This window comes from Canis lupus, chromosome 17 (genome assembly GCF_011100685.1).
Source record: "Canis lupus familiaris isolate Mischka breed German Shepherd chromosome 17, alternate assembly UU_Cfam_GSD_1.0, whole genome shotgun sequence".
Lineage (NCBI taxonomy): Eukaryota > Metazoa > Chordata > Mammalia > Carnivora > Canidae > Canis > Canis lupus.
The window spans coordinates 6,941,971-6,961,515 of record NC_049238.1 but is presented as its reverse complement, the minus strand read 5'-3'; the positions used below and the strand labels follow the sequence as shown (position 1 = coordinate 6,961,515).

Sequence of the window (19,545 nt, the reverse complement as noted above, 5' to 3'; positions counted from 1 at the left end):
CGCGGGCTGCGCGCTCTGGGCGCCCGGGCTCGACCGCCCATTGGCTGGCGGCGCGCCGGCCCGGGGCGGGGCCTCGTGGCTGGGCGGCCGGCGGCGCCGCCTGATTGGCCGGCGCGGGGGGCGCGGGGGCGGGGCCCGCCGCTCCGCGTGGCCGCGTCGGTGCGGCGCGCCCCGCGCTCCTGGCCTGCCTCCCGCCGGGCCCGGCGTGGCCGCGCGGGCCCCGGCGCGCTCCTCCCGCCCCGCCGCCCGCCCACTGCCCGGCGCTGCAGTCGCGGCCCTTGGCGGCTCGCCCGAGGGACTGGCCGTGCCTTGGCGCCGCCTTCTCCGGCCTGTGTGTGTGTGTGTGTGTGTGCGCGTGTGCGTGCGGGGGGCGGGGGGTCCTTCCTCCGCCGGCCCACCGGAGCCCTCCCCGCTGCGGCGACGGAGCCCCCGCCCGCCGTCCCCCCTCCGTCCGCGCCCACTTATTTACGAGGCTCCTGGCTTTTACCTGCGAAAGCTCAGACGTCTGGGTCCTCGCCGAGCCCCCCGCAGCTGTCGGGCAGGAGAACCGCCCGCGCGCCCATCTTCCATTGTCCGCTATGTGACGGCCTCCTGACCGCGGTTCCCCCTCGCGCGGCCGGGGCGGGACCTGCCGAGCGGTGGCATCAGCCTCCAGCCGCGGCGCCGGGTCCGGTGCCCGCGCGCCCTTCTTCCGCGCCGCCCCGCGCTGCTGGCCCTGCCCGTCTCCCCCCTCTCCTCCCTGCGCACCCCTTAAGCCCGTCGGAAACCATCGCCCCATCGGGGCTTGCACCTCTCCCCCCTCCACCCCCCCCCCCCCCCCCCCGCAGAGCTCCTTCCTGGGGCTGCATCTGCCGCCCGCCGCTGGGCCTTCCGCAGCCCTGTAGCCGGCCCTCACGTCCACCCTGCCCTGGCCCCAACTGTCCTGAGCTGAAGCTCTCTCCTTCTCCAGGGTCTGCTCGCTGGCTCGACGAGTCTGGGTTGAGAGAAGTCCTGTACGCCAGGCATCGTTGTAGATGCTGGAGATAGATCCTGAGCACGTCTCCCTGCCTGCCTGCCTTCAGCATCCTGGGGTGGAGGGGGGGCGCGGACAGACCATAAACACAATGAGTAAATTGTATGGTGTGTTGGACAGTGGCAAGTTCTGCGGGAGAAAAAGCAGAGCAGGCCGCTGGAGAGCACGGGTGGAGCCCGGGTTGGAAGGCTGAGGAGGAAAGTCCTTCGAGGAAGAAGTGGGGGAGGAGGTGGCGGAGAGGCAGAGGCACACTTTTGCATAAAGTTGTGAACAGTGCACGTCAGGGGTCCCCCGTGGCCAGAGGGGGACAAAGTGGAGGATGGGGAGATGTAGGACTTCGTGCCCACTTTGGTTTTTACTGAGCAAGATGGAGGGCTTGGAGTAGAGCAGTGACCTGATCTCACCCTTTTCTTTAAATAATCTGGGTGGTGGGGGCACAGAGGTGGGGGCGGTGAGCCCAGACCAAAGATGACAGTAGTGTGGCCTTGGGTGGGAGAGTGGAGTAGTGAGAACTGGTGGGATCTACTCTGAAGGCATAGCTGGCATGATTTCCTGAAAATTTGATATAAAGTATGAGGAAAAGGGAATCCGGATGCCTGGGTGGCTCAGCGGTTGAGCATCTGCCTTCAGGTCAGGTCAGGTCGTGACCCCCGGGGTCCTGGGATCCAGTCCCTCTGCATCAGGCTCCCCACGGGGAGCCTGCTTCTCCCTCTCCCTATGTCTCTGCCTCTCTCTGTGTCTCTCGTGAATACATAAATAAAATATTAAAGAATAATTTTTAAAAAAATTTTAAAAAGAGAGTCAAAGACAACTATAAGGTTTTCAGGTAAAGGCTGGAAGGAGTGATTTGCCATCACTGAGTTGGGAAAGATTGCCGGCATATGTCTGGGGGAAGTCAGGAGTCCCATTTTGGACATAAATTCAAGACTTTTATTAGAGATCCAAATAGATGTATCGGTAGGTTGGAAGTGAGTGTGGAGTCCAGGGAAGAAGGGGCTGAGTGACTGTGGGGGAGTCATCAGCACAGAGATGGTCTTGAATGTCAGGATTAGAAGCATCTCCACTTTGGCAAGGGAGGAAACAACGGGACCAACATGGGATCCTGGAGCTCCCTGGGAAGGCTGGGAACAAGAGGAGCCAGCAGAGGAGCCAGAGGAGGAGAGATGACCGAGGCAGGAAGAGAATGGAAGCACGAGGGCTGAGTAGGGAAAGTGAGGCAGAAAGCATGGTCAGCTGGGACACGTGCTCCCTGGAGGTCTCATGAGGTGAGGATTTAGCAGCACGGGAGGCCCCTGGGGTCTTCATTCAGCACCAGCTGCCCCTCAGCCATTCCCACCACTTTCCTGTTCCCCTGGGGCCCTGAATCAGCATCCACAGACACTTCTCACTGTCCCCTTCCTGCTGTTTCCTGCTTCCATCCCCTAATCTTGGGTACAACACTAGAGCATGGAGTCTGTCCTTTTTTCCCCTTATTCATTAGTTTCCTGTTTAAATAAATTGTACTTTTTAAATGAGAGAATGTAGGGAGAATACTGCTAATAGGATAGGCGGGAGTCATCAGGGTTGCTCTGCTTGAAACGACTCACAGTGGGAAACTGTCTCTGCCTCAACTTTCCTCTTCTTCCTCTGCTGCACCTCCAGATGTGGCCAGGGTCATCTTTATAAAGCACAGAGTTTAGATGGCGTCACTCTAGTACACTCAGATGAAGTTCGAGCCCCTTAGCAGCCTGTGTAGATGAACAGCTCCACCTGCCCTCTTGCTATGCTGCTCCTTCAGGTGTTGCTCAGCACTGAGAACCACCCCTGCCTCCAATTCCCTGCTCCTCAGCTTCCCACTTGGCCCACCCCGCTCAACCTTCCAGACCCAGCCGGGACTCCCCGTTGCTCCAAGGGGAGCTCCCTCAACTCCTAGGCTGGGTCACACGTCCTGTGCGCACCCACCGTCCCTTCTGCATCACTCCATTACTGCGTTTACCACATTCTGTTTGTAATAGGCAGATTTTCTGTTTGTGTCTCTCTCCACCATGTGGGGGCTCTTCATGAGAGGGCAAGGATTGTATCGCTTTCATCTGAAGGTCCCCAGCCTCGTGGTATACACACAGAAAATATCCAGTAAGTGTTCATTGAATGGGCACATTCCTCTGCAGGCACCTGTTCTGACTCTCTTCCCTTCTCCATCATGTCTTCGATGGATCTAAACGGCCTTCCTGTTACAAACATTCTTGCCTCAGTCCCACTGCCTGATACAGGGTAGGTAGGCACAAAGTAAATATGGGATGAATTAATAAATATCAAGCCATAAAAGCAAAAAGAACAGTAAGGGCCTGAGGTTGTTAGACCTTAGGTGTACTAATAAAAACATAGGGTCTATTTTGTAAATTTTAATATAGGCTTATTGAGCTTGTCTCTAAGAGTTCCCTCAAACAGAAGTTAAGATCTATATATCTGTTGGCAATACTTCTATTATTTTTATTATTTTTTAAGTTATAAAGCTCATATGTGGTCATAGTTTAACAAAAAAAGCAAAAAAGAGAAGTAAAGGAACAACAAAAAATAAAGAAAAAGTAAATTTAAGCAACACAGAAGGTTTAGAGCACAGAGCCTCTCCTTCCTCCATCCTATCCCTCTCCCCGGAGATAATCCCTGTGAACAGTTTTTGTTAGCTTCTTAGATAATGCCTCCTTGTATCTACAAGCATACATATGTTTTATTTTCTTACATGAATGGGATTCACATGGTGCACGACCCTCGTCAGCTTGCTTATTTCCATCTCTTATGGTTTAAACATTTTCCACGTGAGCACATACACATCTACTGCACTTTAAAAAAAAAGCTACATATTATTTCTTTGTATTGATGTGTGATCATGAGACCCTGTGGGTGAGCAATTAGGGTTTTTCTCCTCAGTTTTTCACAATTATAAACATTCTGCAATAAACATCCTTTTAACTATCCACTTTGCACACTAGGTTGGGTATGGCTACTGGGTAAATCCCTAGAACTGGAGCTTCTGTGTAAAAGGCATGCAAAGCTGCAATTTTTAGAGATCTTACCAAATTGTCTTCCAAGAGGTTGTCCCATTTGGATACCAACCAACAGGATATCGGAGAGCCTAGAGTGCCTTACCCTCACCAACCATGGCCATTATCAAACTTTGCTTTGCCAGTCTGTTAGATGAAAAATAGTATCTCATTGTTTGATTTGCATTTTTTAAAATTATGAGTGAGGTTTAGCACCTTTTTATTTGGTAATAATTCTTTTAAGCTCATGGATGGAGTTGTGGGGGTTTTGTTTTGTTTTGTTTTGTTTTTTTGTTTTCAGAGAAGGAGGATCTTTAAGGCACCTTCACAAGTCATGGGTTTCCAAGCAGAGAGTGTGGAGGTAAGAAGGCAGGGCTGATTAGCTTACGTGGGCTCTGGCCCAGGTTCTACTGCTTTCTGGGCCTCAGAAGAAGGAAGACTGGCCATCTGGTCCCTTCCACCTCCATGTCTCATGACTCGAAGGATGGCTGCTAGGAGTAGTTCTGATCTTAGCTCTCCACGGTTTATGGAATTGAAGTCCAACCTCCTTAGCCTGGCATTTCAGTTCCTTCTCCATCCAGCCCCTACATTCATTTCCAAGTGTATGTCCCAGTTAAAATCCCCCGGTCAATGCTCTGGACCCACTCACAGTGTTCCCTGAGATGTCCTGTGATTCCAGGCCTCTGGTTGCTTCTGCTTTTCCTTTCCCTCTCACCATCCCAACCCACCCTGGCCTTCACAGCCACCTCCAATGCCATCTCCTCCAGGCACCCCTGCCATCCCGTCTGAACTTCTCCCTCGGCACCTCAGCTGTGCTGCTAACAAACCGCTCATCACAAGCTGCTCTGCCCTCCTGTTCATTGGGGTCTGCGTGAGTTTGAGAGAATGGCTTTCAGGCCATCAGATCTGGATTCAAATCTCAGATCTGCCTTGTATTTTTACCTTGAGCAGTCTACCTCACTGCCAGTCCTCAGCTTTCTCTTCTGTAAAACAAGGAAAACAGTATCAAGTTTTGTGACATGAAGTAAGACCATGTGGTTAAAGACTCTCCCACAATGCCTGGCACAGAGACACTTGATGGTCGGCCTCCGTCTTCTTTAGAGATGAGGGAACCTAGTCTAGTTCCTCCAAGTGTCTCTTCGTTGGCTATGCCACCTCACCTTCATCACCTGACAGGCCATCTGCAGGGCTCATCACGTGCAGGGCCTTCGCTCTGATGAAGCAGCCCATATTGGAGAGACAGTTCAAGCAGTTGCAATGGCAGGGCCTCCAACGCCTGACATTGGAGAGTCAGACCCGCCCAGTGTACCAGAGCTATCGTGTCTCTCGTTGTGACATGAAAGCCTTCCACTCTGGAGACATGGGGTGTGGAAGGGAGAGTGTGGAATCCCCACCCTTGCCTCCCAGCTCTGTGACTTAGGAAAGTTACTTAACCCTCAGCCTCAGTTTCCGCAACTGGGGGATGTGAGGTACTAATTCCTATCACCAAGGGATTTATCTGTTTTGTGAAACTCAAACTATGCCAGACCTATTGGAATTCAATAAATATGAAGTGTTCCACCTTCCCATTTCTCCTCACTGTATTTATTACAAGTTGATTAAGGGACAAAAACTAGATCTCATATAAAAAACAAAACAAAACGAAACCCAACCCTCCTCATCTAGCGTAGCAATAAGCATATTCCAGAGAATCAACAGTCGTTATTCAGGCTGTGATGACATTAGCCTTCTTTGGGCAGTACTCATTGATCAGAGATCATACCTCGGGTCCTTTGACTCTTAAAACAAACCTCTGAGGTAAACAAGGTTATGCCCCACCTTGTAGATGAGAAACGAGGTCCAGAGAGATCAAATGACATATTCAGAGTCTCATAGTAAATTCGGGACTTGAATCCGGACCCTTGTTTCCAAAATCTGCACATTCCTTTCTTGGTGGTGGCACTGCCAATATGAGACTATTTCTGTCTGACATTCTGGGTTTAGCCTGTGGCCCCATTATCACACAGCCTGGACACTTCACATGTGGCAGAGCCATGGCTGGGACTTCTAGTGACAACATCTGGTGCAGGGGATGGCAGTCAATTATTCCCCTAAATAGATTCTCCAATTTTGAGAACATGGCAACTCATAGAACTCTCTCTCCATTTTGGGGTATCCAATGCTCTATCTTCCAAAGTCCCTAATGGCCCTGTGCTGAACAAGCTTGTTCACTGAGGCTTCGCCCCTTCCCTCCCACATCAGCCTGTCATGCCAGGATGACTGCAGTCTCAGGTGAGTCTTGTTAAATACCTGGGACTCCATCCAGACTCTCTCCCCGTTTCTGAATGGAGGCAGAAGAAGCTATGTCAGGTTGGGTGTCACCCTCTTGCTGGCAACTGGAACCTAGATATCTCACATTCTTTTCTTATGGCTTCACACAGATCGATCATTCCAGTGAAGGCTCAAGAGTTACAACACAGCTGCCAGAAAGCCCGTGGCTTAGACATGCTGGCCTTCCCCCCTCAGTAAACCTCTCTTGTCTGTGACTAATCCTGAGCAGGGAGGAGCCATCATGCTTTACAGCCATCTCAAGAAAGCGCTCCAGGCTCAGGAGTGGGAGGCCTTGGCTCGCTTGCTGGCTCACATTTGCATTTTTCACTCTTTGAAGAAAAGGTGGCTAGTGGTAAAAACATCTTCATTATAAAATGTCTATTGAAAATGGTAGCATCTTACCATATTTTAATAAGAGAGAGAGAGAGAGATTATCCTTCCCTTTATAGGAAGGGAACAAGGGATTAAGTTGCTTCCTCAAAGTTTGACATTTTATTAACTCATTTTTTCTAGTAATTCTTCCCCAACTGAGTTTCTTTTTATTTGAAATTTGAGTATTTTGTGATTCACCTTTGGTTATCTTTGCTAAACACTCCGAAACTGTCAATTCCAATAACTGCAATTTTGAATTACTCTTTTTGGTGATAGGTAGAAAAAGGAAGAACTGGGGGTTGAAAAAAGGAAAAGGAAAAAAAATCAAGAGAATGTCATAAGAATCAAGAGAGGGAAACAACATGGAAGCAGGATTGGGGTTGCAGGATTGTTCTTCGTGGAGGGACAGGGCTGTGTGTGCAGTCTGAAAACACCACGAGCACCACACTGGTTATATCACTTTGGAATTGAGAGGCAGCGGAGCATTACTTCTCAGGTGTTCTATCCTCTAAAAGCTCCTCAGGGCATCACAAAACTCCAAGTGACTCTATCTGGGGCTGTCGTGGGGATTAGCAGATGGGGGCACTAACTCTGAGATAGGAAATCAGAGGGCTTTGAACACATAGATGAGTGGGCAAAGCACAAAAACTGCTTCTTGGAATGCACACGATCCTTAACAAAGCAAAATGAAAGTGCTAGCATCGCATTGAAAATGCAGAGAAGAGAGACCCTACAAAGTTTCTGGTGGGTGGCAAGTAGAAATTAACTGTATGGACTTCATCATCTGAAATTAGGTGTGTGAAATCTCCTAGATGTGCTTCTTCTTTGGCACGTTACTTATATTTTTTTAATCTCTGTGAACTCTATTTTTCATATAAGACCTCAGGTTTTTTACCCTTAAAATCTGCTACCCAGGGGCACCTGGGTGGCTCAGAGGTTGAGCGTCTGCCTTTGGCTCAGGGTGTGATCCCAGGACCCTGGGATCAAGCCCTGCATTGGGCTCCCCACAGGGAGCCTGCTTCTTTCTCCCTCTGCCTATGTCTTTGCTTCTATGTGTCTCTCATAAATGAATAAATAAAATCTTAAAAAAAAAAATCTCCTACCCAGCTCAAGGGTGCATGTATATACATGACTAACTCATGGTCTGGGGTCCAAGTTGCTCAGTCTGGAGACCTGGGCGCATTAGCACTAATTTGTAAATGCCCTAATGGAGTGTGTGTCGTAGGCTTAGAGAATGATGGATTCTGACGGGGGAAGTCGAGGTGAGAACATGGCATTTGAGCAGAGTCATAAAGGAAGAATAAAGGGTCCCCTGAGATGAGGGGAAACATTTCTGATAAAGGATAAAGCATGAGCAAAGGCCCTGAGGTGTGAGATGTTGGGGTTGTCCGAGAACCCCTTCTCTGCGGTGGCGGCAGCTGGGGTGGGGCAGGTGACAGGAGGCACTATGCAGGAGCCACAGGCTGATGGCCCTCCCAGGCTAAGCCATCAGGCTGTCAGCACCAAGGAGCCATCAAAGAGTGCTGAGGCTCAGAGCGTCATCAGATCTATTTTGGGGACTTAACTAGCAGGGACAGGACAGGGTCAAATGAGAGTGGTTGTGTGCACACCGGGCGGGAGATGATGAGGGCCTGAGCTGGGCAGGGACTATGTTGTCAGAGGATTGGACACTGGCCAGAGAGGTCCTTGGTGGTGGAACTGTCAGGGCTGAGTGACAGAGATGTTGGCTGACAGACTGGGAGGGGTTGGCGATTTATAGCCTAGGCGATTAGGTGAATGGTGCTGTAATTGAGATCCAGGGAGCACGGAGGACAAACAGGTTCGAGGCGGAGGTTTGGAGGAGGGGGTGGTGAGGAAACATGCCAGGCATGATTGCTAATGTTTTTTCCTTCTTCATGGTAGCATGTGGGCTCCTTTGATTCCAAACTGACTTCAGTGGGGCTTGGAACTTTGAGAGGCAGGGCCGTAAGTTGAAGCCCACAGGTTCTAGTCTGCCTGAGATCAGCACTTCTCAATGTCCTTACTTGTCAAATAATGTGCTGCATCGTGGAATCATTCAGGGATGAAAAGAGGTGATATATGTCGAGTGCTGAGACCGGTGCCTGGCATATTCCAAGCGACATGATAGCTGTAGTGTTGCCATGGGTATACCTCAAGCCAAAGTCATGCCCTTTTTTCCCCCTTCTGTTTTAAAAATACTTCAATTTGGGACACTGGGTGGCTCAGCAGTTGAGCATCTGCCTTCGGTTCAGGGTGTGACTCCGGGGTCTTGGGATCGAGTCCCACATCAGGAGCCTGCCTCTCCCCTGCCTGTGCCTGTGCCTCTCTCTCTCTCTCTCATGAATAAATAAATAAAATATTTTTAAAAATAATAAAATACTTCAATTTGACTCCAAACCAGCATTTGGAAGGCCGACAACCAGGTTCATTCATCAGGCAGTGATGCTTGCTGTGCACAGCCGACGTAGAAAGTAGGAAGGTGTTCGTGATCTTTCCCTTTCTATCATCATTACTTGCATCAGAGCCACTTACTGAGCATCTGTGGGATGCGGGGTTCCATCCAGAGCATGAGGAACGGCCCCGGTCTCAGAGGCTCACCGCCTGGCCAGGTCAACAGGACACGTGCGGAAGTAGGCTCCACTAAATGCTGAACGTAGGAGGTGTTGTAAGAGCTGAGGAACAGAAAGAACTCTCCCTGATGCTGCGGAAGGACTCGGTGGCCTTTCAGCCAGAGGGAGGACGACGTCAGCCAGGGGACCTAGTGAGCTGGGGGCCAGACATGGGGACCAGGTGGCAGGACAGACAGCAGAATTATGGTGCGTGGGGGGTGGGTTGCCAGGTGATAAAGCTCAGACTCTGGGGCCACCCCACCCACTCTGACCCCCAGGCTGTGATGAGGAGGAGGCGAGCAGGGGAGGCAGGAAAGGTCTTAACAAGCGCCACCTTGGTCAGACGCAGATCCCTGGGCTGCACTTGGAGAAATTCAGCAGAGAGAGACAGTGAGAGGCGGAGAGGGGCTGACACATGCAAACTGTTTCTGGCAGGATGGCCAAGCGGGGAGTGGGAGGAGAGGGCCCAAGCAGGGTGACAAGGAACCCCAGGCCGAGGAGATCTTCCCAGGGAGACTTTTATTCTGGCATGGATTTCAAAGGAGAGAAAGGGGAAAAATAAGTCAACATGTTTATAGTATGTTCTTATCCTTCAACATGGTAAAGAACACATTTTTTTCTACTTTTAACCTTTGAGTTAAAATCAGAGACCACCTTTTTCATTTTAGGTAATGTTTAACTTAATCACTTAATCTGAGTTAATGTAGACAACAATGGTGACAAAAGGTAATTACATTTAAGTGGAATTCTAACTTAAAAATTCTTTTGGAAATATCCATGAGTCACCCAGATCAACGCAAATATCCATAAAAACCATACTAATTGTTCCAGAGGAAATAATTGTTGCAGAAGGGCAAAAGGCCAAGTGAGCTGAAATACCAGGTTCTTAATTTGTAAAGTCAATAAAAGCACTCTTTTGTAAGTTCTTCTCAAGTCATAACATATTATCAGGTAAGTCTGGCCCTAAAATCACTTTATGCTTAAATACTTCACCAGGGCATAAAACAAGGGAACATACATTAAGAGCTTATTGAAAACATTTTGTGAGAGACTTAATTCTATGGGAACTTAGCTTTCAAGAATATAGAGGCATTTAAAATGAAGGGAAAAAAAAGTCACTGGCTTCATACCCAACATGAAAATATACACTTTTAATTATCTGCAATATATAATGATTCACAGAACTTTGGAAATTCTACTCAAAGTTTTAAGACTTGGAAATAATGCTCCTTCTCTCCTAAGCAATAAAGGTTCCTGTATAAATACAGGGTTGAAAAATACTGAGGTAACAAGGAACTAACTACAGACACTCTGGGTAAATGTGCAGACTCTGCTGTCCCAGCCCTGGGCTCTCCTCCTTCCTTCAAGCTCTAGAAGGCTCCACGTCTGTGTGGCAATGACAAGGCTCTTCTGGCCCCAGAGAAATGCTACTGTTCAGTGAGGTAAGGGACATAGCAGCTCTTCACCCTGCTAACCAGCATTAAATCCCCATAACAATGTCAATTTACCTGATGCAGGAAGAGCCTAAGTTGGCAGGTGGAAGACCCTCCTTTTCCTTTCAAGTCAAACCCAGAATCTCAAACTGCCAAAGAAAGCCACATTTTCCTTTGAAGGACTAAAAAAACAAAACTAAAATAAATAAATAAATAAATAAATAAATAAACAAACAAACAAACAAACACCCCAAAAACCCAACACCTATGCTAAAAAGTTATGAGATATCCTTGTAGAGTAACAAAATATTTAGGTCAGTGTTCTGTATTCTTTTTTTTTTTTTTTTTAAGATTTTATTTATTTATTCATGAGACACACAGAGAGAGAGAGAGAGAGAGAGAGACAGAGACACAGGCAGAGGGAGAAGCAGGCTCCATGCAGGGAGCCTGATGTGGGACTCGATCCTGGGTCTCCAGGATCAGGCCCTGGGCTGAAGGCGGCGCTAAACTGCTGAGTCACCTGGGCTGCCAAGTGTTCTGTATTCTTATGGGAAAAAATTCTCATTGTACCTCACTGGTTTAATTCTTTAATTTCAAAAATTTAGAAGTTTGTATGTTAATCTACTATGGTCAAACTTTTAATTCTGCAGATGAAGAAGGATAGATTTATCTGGAGACAGTGAGAAAACATGCAAAATGTTCAGTAGGTAGATAGATGTGGAGTAAGTGTGCTTCACACAGCTGTTTTCCATGAGGTTTTGATGATCCAAATTTGATAGACAATGAAGAACATAAAATTCTCTCTACTTCAGCACATATATCCTGTATTTGCATGGCTCTGAGCATAGACTGATGATCACTGACACAATTGAAAGACTGTTTTCCCAGCAGTAACTTGCTTTCTATTCTCACTCCCCTGGAAGTATCTGCTTTCCCACTATTACAATAGTTACTGGAACTGAGATCATATGAAATATTACTTGGTTTTATTTCCCTTTAGGGTGGTCACCTAATTTGTAAAATTGTATTTCATTGTAGAGGTAAGGAATTTAATTAAAAAAAAAAAAACAAGTTTTGTTCATAAAAGAGATGCCACCCAAATCAACAAATATCACAAGTCACTCTAGTGGCAAAATAATTTATTTGCTCCCCCTGAAAGGAGATTAAAAAGTTGCTTCCTGCTCCGGGCAGGGGCAGCCTGGGAACAGGGGCACACCTCCCCGGAAGCCCAGCACTTCCATGCCACCTCTGCCAGCTGTGTTCTCTCTTCCTCCTCTGTGGTGCTGCTGGCCTCGATTTGTACACCAGGCATGGCACTCAGCCTGCTTCTCCCTTATTTCATCATTGCGCACCTTTCTAGTTTAGAAATAAACTGAGGCAAGTATTCAGGCAGAGATAGGCTGTGAGGAGACCACTTCAGAGTGCCCTGTGCCAACATGGTGGGGGAGGGCTCCAGCAAAGGAGAAACGGCTGTCCCCTCTGCTAAGGCACCCTTGAGCATGGAGGTGATGCAGAAGCACCTTCATTCTCACAGTCAGAGTATGGGGGGCGCTGGTGGAGCTGAGCGCCAGTCTTTCTGAGCTAGTGGGGGCTGAGCAGAGGGATCAGCACCCATGACCATCTGCAGAGGTGCCAAGGCCCTAGAGGACACATATAGGGTGGAGCTCTTCTCTCATCTCACCCTTGAGCCCAGAGGCCATCTAGGGAAGATGGATGAGAAACAGCCTTAATAGGGATTTCAACTTTCATTTTGCTATTTATTCCGAGATGGCTGTTTTAACCCTGAAGAGATGAAGATATCTTTCAGTGGTAAGACTAAAGATTCAAAGCAGTATCTTTGCTGCCCTCCACCCTTCTCCTACAGAATGGAGAGTAGGGAAATTTACAGATAATAAAATCAAGTGGCATTAATTTTGCCTATCGAATGTGGTGAAATAAATTTTGACACTGCTGGGGCACCTGGCTGGAGCATGTGACTCTTGATCTCAGGGTTGTGAGTTTGACTCCCACGTTGTATTTAGAGATTACTTAACAAATCTTTAGGGACACCTGGGTGGCTCAGTGGTTGAGCGTCTGCCTTTGGCTCAGTGTGATCCTGGGGTCCTGGGATGGAGTCTCCACATCAGGCTCCCCATGGGGAGCCTGCTTCTCCCTCTACCTATGTGTCTGCCTCTCTCTGTGTGTCTCTCATGAATAAATAAAACCTAAAAAAAAAAAAAAAACTTTAACAAAAAATTTGACTCTTCTAACATTGTAAACTTTGGGAGCAAAGACTAAGTCTCAGGAAAGAGTGTAGTACAGCAGTTTATTTCTAGCCTTGCTGTGCAACTTTGCTCAAATTATTCAACCCCTCTGTGTCTTGGGTTTCCCATCTGTAAAATGGAGTAATAGTGCTTACATCATGCAGTTGTTGTGAGGATAAATAACTAATCTATTAATTTGACTCCATTGTTAATATATATGAAAAAATATATGAAGCACTGAGAAAAATGTCTGGCACATCAGACATTATGCAAGCATTTATTACTATTAGGTCATTCTGTAAGACTAGAACAGATCTGGATGCTAAGAGTTAGAAAGCTCCTAACAGAATGCACTGGCGGTAGACAATCAACAGACATTAGGAATTGTTTTACCCATAACATCGTATTTTGCACATATAAAATGTTAAGACTAGAGAGGAGGGCCACATGTACAGACATTTCTTATTGCCTATCAACAGTCCCTTTGCCTTTCCCTAATTGCACCCAATTTTGCTCAAATATTAGAAAAAGATCCTTCAGCCTAGGGTAGGTAGAAATGCCTACCATGTCATGATCAGCTAAAGCAGTCATGGTGATCCTACTCCCCTCTGCTAGGGATGGTGCAGTTCTGGCCAATGGAATGTAAAGGAAACTCTGCCGGGGGGCTTCTAGAAAAGGTTTTCTCATCAAAGAGACTCTTGAGAAAGTATTTAGTCATAGTTCCCTCTTTCTACCAGGATTTGTTTGTGTGGAATCGTAGCTTCCATCTTGTTTGTGATTGTGAAGCAGCAGCTGAAGAACAAAAGACCAACATGCCCAGAATGGCAGAGCAAAAACAATCTGGGTCCTTGATAACACTGTTGAGCCACTGAACCAAATCTGGAATGCCTTACTTCCAGAACATTTCTTATGTTACAATAAAAAAACACACACTTCTGGTTTGATAGTTAGGGATTTTGTTAATTGCAGCCTAAAAGCATTTCTTCCCATTCTATGTCGTTTATTTTTGGACCTTACTGATATGTGATTCAGCAGTGGTTTTCACATTAGTGTGCATCAGAATCACCTGAAGGGTATGTGGAAACATAAACTGAGTGTCCAAATTGGCAGGTCAGCGATAGGGCCTGGAATTTTGCATTTCTAGTAAGTTTTCAGGTGACATCAGTGTTGTTGGTACAAGGATCACACTTTGACAACCACTGTGATAACTACTCAAGACATTTTTATTGAATTAAATTTACCAAAATATCTACAACTCTTCCTTCTGGTAATGGAGAAAAGAAAGCTACAGAACATTTCTTACAAACATGGATGCAAAAATTCTTAATATTTCAGTAAATCAAACTCAACAATATGTAAAAAGGATGAAAGATCATGACCAAATGGGTTTATCCTAGGAATGCAAGGCTGGTTTAACATTTGAAACTCCATTGAATTTCTTATTAACCATATTATGAAAGCCATATTAATTGGCTAAAAAAGAAAAAAACATACTATCATCTCATAGATTCAGGAAAAGCATCTGAAAAACAACAACAAAAACACAACATAATTCCTGATTAAAAAAAAAAAACAAAAACCTCACTGCAATCTAGGAGTAGAAAGCAACCTGGCTGAACAACAATTAGCATTCATGGAGACCTCAAACTCTCCAGAAGATCCTATCTGGCTTCACAGTTTTTTTGTTTTTTTTTTTTAATTTTTTTAAATTTATTTATGATAGTCACACACAGAGAGAGAGAGAGGCAGAGACACAGGCAGAGGGAGAAGCAGGCTCCATGCACCGTGAGCCTGATGTGGGATTCGATCCCGGGTCTCCAGGATCGCGCCCTGGGCCAAAGGCAGGCGCCAAACCGCTGCGCCACCCAGGGATCCCGGCTTCACAGTTTTTAAATATGACTTATATTCTGATGCTCCCTACATTTACATTACCCCAGACCTCTGAACTATAGACCCCTTGCCCCTCCAGCTTTAGACTTGGATATCTCTCTGATGTCTAACAGGCATCCCAAACTCAACATGCCCCGAACACTTCCCGATCCCCACTCACCTGAGTTCCCCTGTGATGTAGGGCCTAAAATTAAGGCCTGGTATCACGTGCTGCCTTGACATCTGGTGAAACTGGGAAGGCCCCAAAATGGCTTAACTTTGACTTCCCCTCCCCACTCTGGTCCCACAGATCCGGGGGCCTTAATCAAACACACCTTATCAAGAGGACCAGGGGAATTCCTGCAGGCCCATGGGATTATTCAAATAAGCCAGTCACACCCTCTGGCAGGAACCAGGGGACACTCCATTCCCCAGTACAACAAAGCCTGCCTCCCTATCCCTGGTTGTTCACTGTTCCAAGCATGACCCTCGTTGGGCCTGCATAGTGTGCTACATCCTCTGCCAGGTGGGAAGTACATGTGATTAATTACTTAGTCAATCTCATCTATTCAATGCTGGGTAGCCTGTTTGGCTATTCCTGCAACCCTATAACACAAACTGGGTGATTAAGGGGAAATTAAAGCAGCCCCATCTTAATAAATGGTACAGGAAAAAAATTGGGGCATTTTGATTTCTCACACAACCAATCTATCACCAAGTCCTTATTTCATAAGTGTAAACTATACCCGGGACTTAATCCCTTCTTAACACTTCCACTACAATCTCTGTAGTTCAAATCACCATCTCTTGCCCAAACCAGAACAGTAGTCTGTATTGTGGCCTCTACAATCTATTTTCCCCTGCAATCTATTCAGTACAGAGCAAAGTAGTCCTTTTATGACATAGATCTCATCACACCATTCGTTTGCTCAGAATTTTCTAACGGCTTGGCTTCCTGAGACACTCTTGGGATAAAAGCCAAAGCTCTTACCATGGCCTTGAATGCAAACTCTTCCATTTCATGTGCTACTACTTTCCCTGACAACCCTAACACTCCAGCTGCCCTGAACAGCCTATTCCTTGAATCCATCAAGCGGAAATAACCTTCCCCCAGAGGGCAATGTGGCTTACTCCCCTGATTGAACTTCAAACCAGTTGATTTCTGCTCAAGGTCACCTTCCAGGCACCTTAACCACTTTTTATAATCACCCCTACCTACCTTGCTTTTTTCTTCATTGCACCTCATTGGCCCAACTATCATATATTTGTTTACTATCTGCCCCCACCCAATTAGAATAGAAGAACCTTAAAGACAGGGACCTCGTTTAACTATTCCATCTCCAATGCCCAGAATATGCCTGGAACACGGCTGCTATTTGTTGCACGAATAATCTCTGAACAAGAATGCCTCATTTTTCGATATCCTCACCAGATCTTATAGACCTTTATAAATCTCTGGTAATCTAACATGTGGGAAATAGTATATATTTTAATTTGTATCATTTTTTTGGGTTGGCCTTTGTATCTCTTTTCTTCCCCTTGAAGGCTATCTTTTCATATTCCTTGCTCAGCCTGTCTTTTTCCTCTTGCTTTGCAAGAGCTATTGATACTTTAAAGAAGTTATTCCTTTGTCTGTCATATGCTGCAAATATATTTTCCTAGTTTGCCATTTGCCTGTGACTTTGTGGTCACATTATCAATTTTTCCTTTTTGGCTTCTGGTTTGGGGGCATGCTTAGAAAGTTCTCCCCTGTTTCAAGATCATCAAAGCAGCCATACTTGTTTTCTTCTAATACTGTAATATATATGTATATGTAAAACATTATGATATTTAGATCTTTGATCTGGGATTTTCTTTAGGGCATAAAGAGTAAGGAAGTGATCTAGTTTAAAAGCAAAGTTAGCCTAAAAAAAGGGCAAAAAAAAAAAAAGGCAAACTTAAAATACAATGAATAGAAATTTCTGGATACCATTTATAAAACTTACTGTTTTAATCTTCTCAAAAAATATTCATAATTTAAAAAATAAATTCAAACACTGTTTACTTATTTTCCAATACACATGTTATAAGCACATTTGATACATATATATGTGTGTACATACAATAAAATTCTATTTTCCATAATTTTCTAGAATATTATAATTTGACATTATTATCACTATTAAAATATTTTCCCAAGAAAGTTTGTTTCATTCTTCTCAGTTACTTTCTCCCTTTCCTGGATCTTGATTTCTTTTTCGTTTTACTATATTTTGCTTTAAAAAGTCTCTTTTCAATTAAGCTCACTTCTTCATGGAGAGAAGATGTCTTTATTCTTAGCAGGAAGGAGAAGAGATTTATTATAAACTGATAGCTCCGTGAAAAATTTGATTCTTCATAGGTTGTCACATGTTTACAATAGCTAGAAAGGGAAGAAAAATAAGTTATCTTAAAATGACCATATGAAAAAAAAAAATGACCATATGACATGTATCTATCCCTGAAACATCCCCCAAACTAGCAAATACATATAGTTAGGCTTAAAATAGTACTCAGAGTTGGAATGAAACTTGGAACAATTTGGTAAAACAACTTAATTTTACAGAGGAAAAAATGTTAGCACCGTCCCTGGGTTAGCTACCGTGCCAGGATAATAGAGCCAGGTCTCACAATTCCTTACCCACAAGTCCTTCCATTCCAAATGGGCTGCTTCTTTTTACCATGCTCAAGGCAAACAATAGCACACAGGAAGAGATTCTGAGCCTATTTTTAAAATAATCCCTAATCCCCACCCAAAATAACACACCAGACATGATAATGTAGCCTATAATCTTGCACTATTATAGAAAGAAGAGATTACAAAGCAATTTCACTTATCTTAAAAGTAGATCAAGTGCCCAACTACCACCAAATCTCTAATTATGAATCTTTAACACCCCATCTCTAACTATACCAAGGTGTAGGCAATCCAGGGGACAGAGGAACATGTTAAATGGTATCAGAGGTTGTAATCAGCAAAAGGCAGACTACGAAATTGTATAGGACACAAGACCTGGATTATTCAACAAGTAATTTTTTCCCTGCAGGGAAAAAAAAGACCTAAAAGGGGAATTTACCAACCCCAACAATTAAAGGATATCTTAGCTACTTGCAAAATAAGGCCCAATGTATGGGCCTTATTTGGATTGGCTTATATTAAAAATTTCATAGCAATTGGGAAAGCCTAAACATTGACTGAATGTTTGATAATATTAAGGAATTACTATTCATTTTTTTAATGTGTGATTGATGTTTATTGTGGTTTTGTTTTTAAAAATACTATGACATTTGAAAAAAAATACTATGACATTTGAGATATGCTTCCAAATAATCTGGGGGCAGAGGTGGAGGAGTGGGTTGGCATGTCCAAAGCAAGTCTATAGTAATATTGACAAATGTTAAGGCTGAATGACAGGCACATTATACTATTCTATTTTTTAATATACTTGAAATTTTCCATAATAAAAAGCTTTAAAAAAACCTTAACCCTACAGAAGATATGAACCTTTAGATATTAGGACTTATATAACATATATGGTCCTAAGTTCCTGAAAGTTTATGCATGCCTGAAAGTTTGTATGTACATCACAAAATTCTGCCCCCAACAGTTGTGACTAGGATAACTAGGCTTAGTTCTCTCACCTGTAAAACAGGAAAAAATAACAGTGCCTACCTCACAGATTGAACAAAAGTATCGAATGAGAATACATATCAAGCACTTAACCCAGTGGTCAGCACACAGTAAGGGCTCAAAAATGTTCACCTCCACTAGGTTCTTTTCAAATCAGTTTTTGTTTTCACTTAAAAATCTTAAGATTACTTTAACAATCTACAATAAAGCCAAAACCCTACCATATTCACTAATAGGGCATTTAGCCTCAACTACTCATTGCGGTAACAGAAATCAAATATAAGCCATTCACAGGAATTCTCACAAACTGGTGGCCTCTTGCTTTTCTTTTCTTTTCTTTTAAATTTCAGCAATTGTAAGAGAGATTCTTCCAGACAAACAGTTATAACAAAAAGGGTAAAAAAGTAATGTTTCTTTTACTTAGGGAAGCTCTATTTCTACACCAGAAAGATAAGGTATACAAATTATTTGCTCCCAAATAATTGAATCATGAACAATACCTTGTAAGAATTACACTCTTTATCACAAACTCAGAAAACTATCCTAGAGTTAAAAGCCATAAAACTGAATATAACATACAATTTGTTATTGCCAAGTATTTTGCTGTGCATAGAACATGTGCCAACAGATGTTCTTGAGCCCTGACATGGAAAATAAATGTGTGGCAAATGGATGCTGTCAGAATACGTTCATACAATTTTATGCAAAGGGATAAGCACAGGTTTACATTTAAAAGAAGGGTGTAAAGTCTTTAAAAATAAATAAATAAAAAAATAAAAAATAAAAGAAGGGTGTAAAGGTACATTTGAACTTCCTTATGAGAACTTCCTTGTGAGAAGTTCGAATGTATGCAAAAGGTATAGTCTCCCAAGTCCGTATACATATAAAAATAAATAAACCTGCTAACACAAGTTAATGTTTTGGTGGTCTGAAAGATACTAGATGTTCAAATTTGACATATGATTATTTGAGTACTTTTTTTTTTTTTTTAACTCTAAAGTATTAGTTAAAATCTTTTAAATTCAAAT

At 44.5% G+C, this 19,545-nt stretch overlaps 1 protein-coding gene across 2 annotated transcripts in view; it reads right to left on the bottom strand.

The window, feature by feature from the left end:
* Nucleotides 1-14,199: 14,199 nt before the first annotated feature.
* The window catches only part of TAF1B (TATA-box binding protein associated factor, RNA polymerase I subunit B), a 66,682-nt gene continuing 61,336 nt past the window's right edge, over nucleotides 14,200-19,545 (bottom strand). For both annotated transcript variants that reach the window (XM_038560752.1, XM_038560753.1), the window contains one exon: nucleotides 14,200-17,269. In XM_038560752.1, coding sequence (XP_038416680.1) covers nucleotides 17,071-17,269 — 199 coding nt within the window. In that variant the 3' untranslated portion in view covers nucleotides 14,200-17,070. The remainder of the gene's footprint in view (nucleotides 17,270-19,545) is intronic.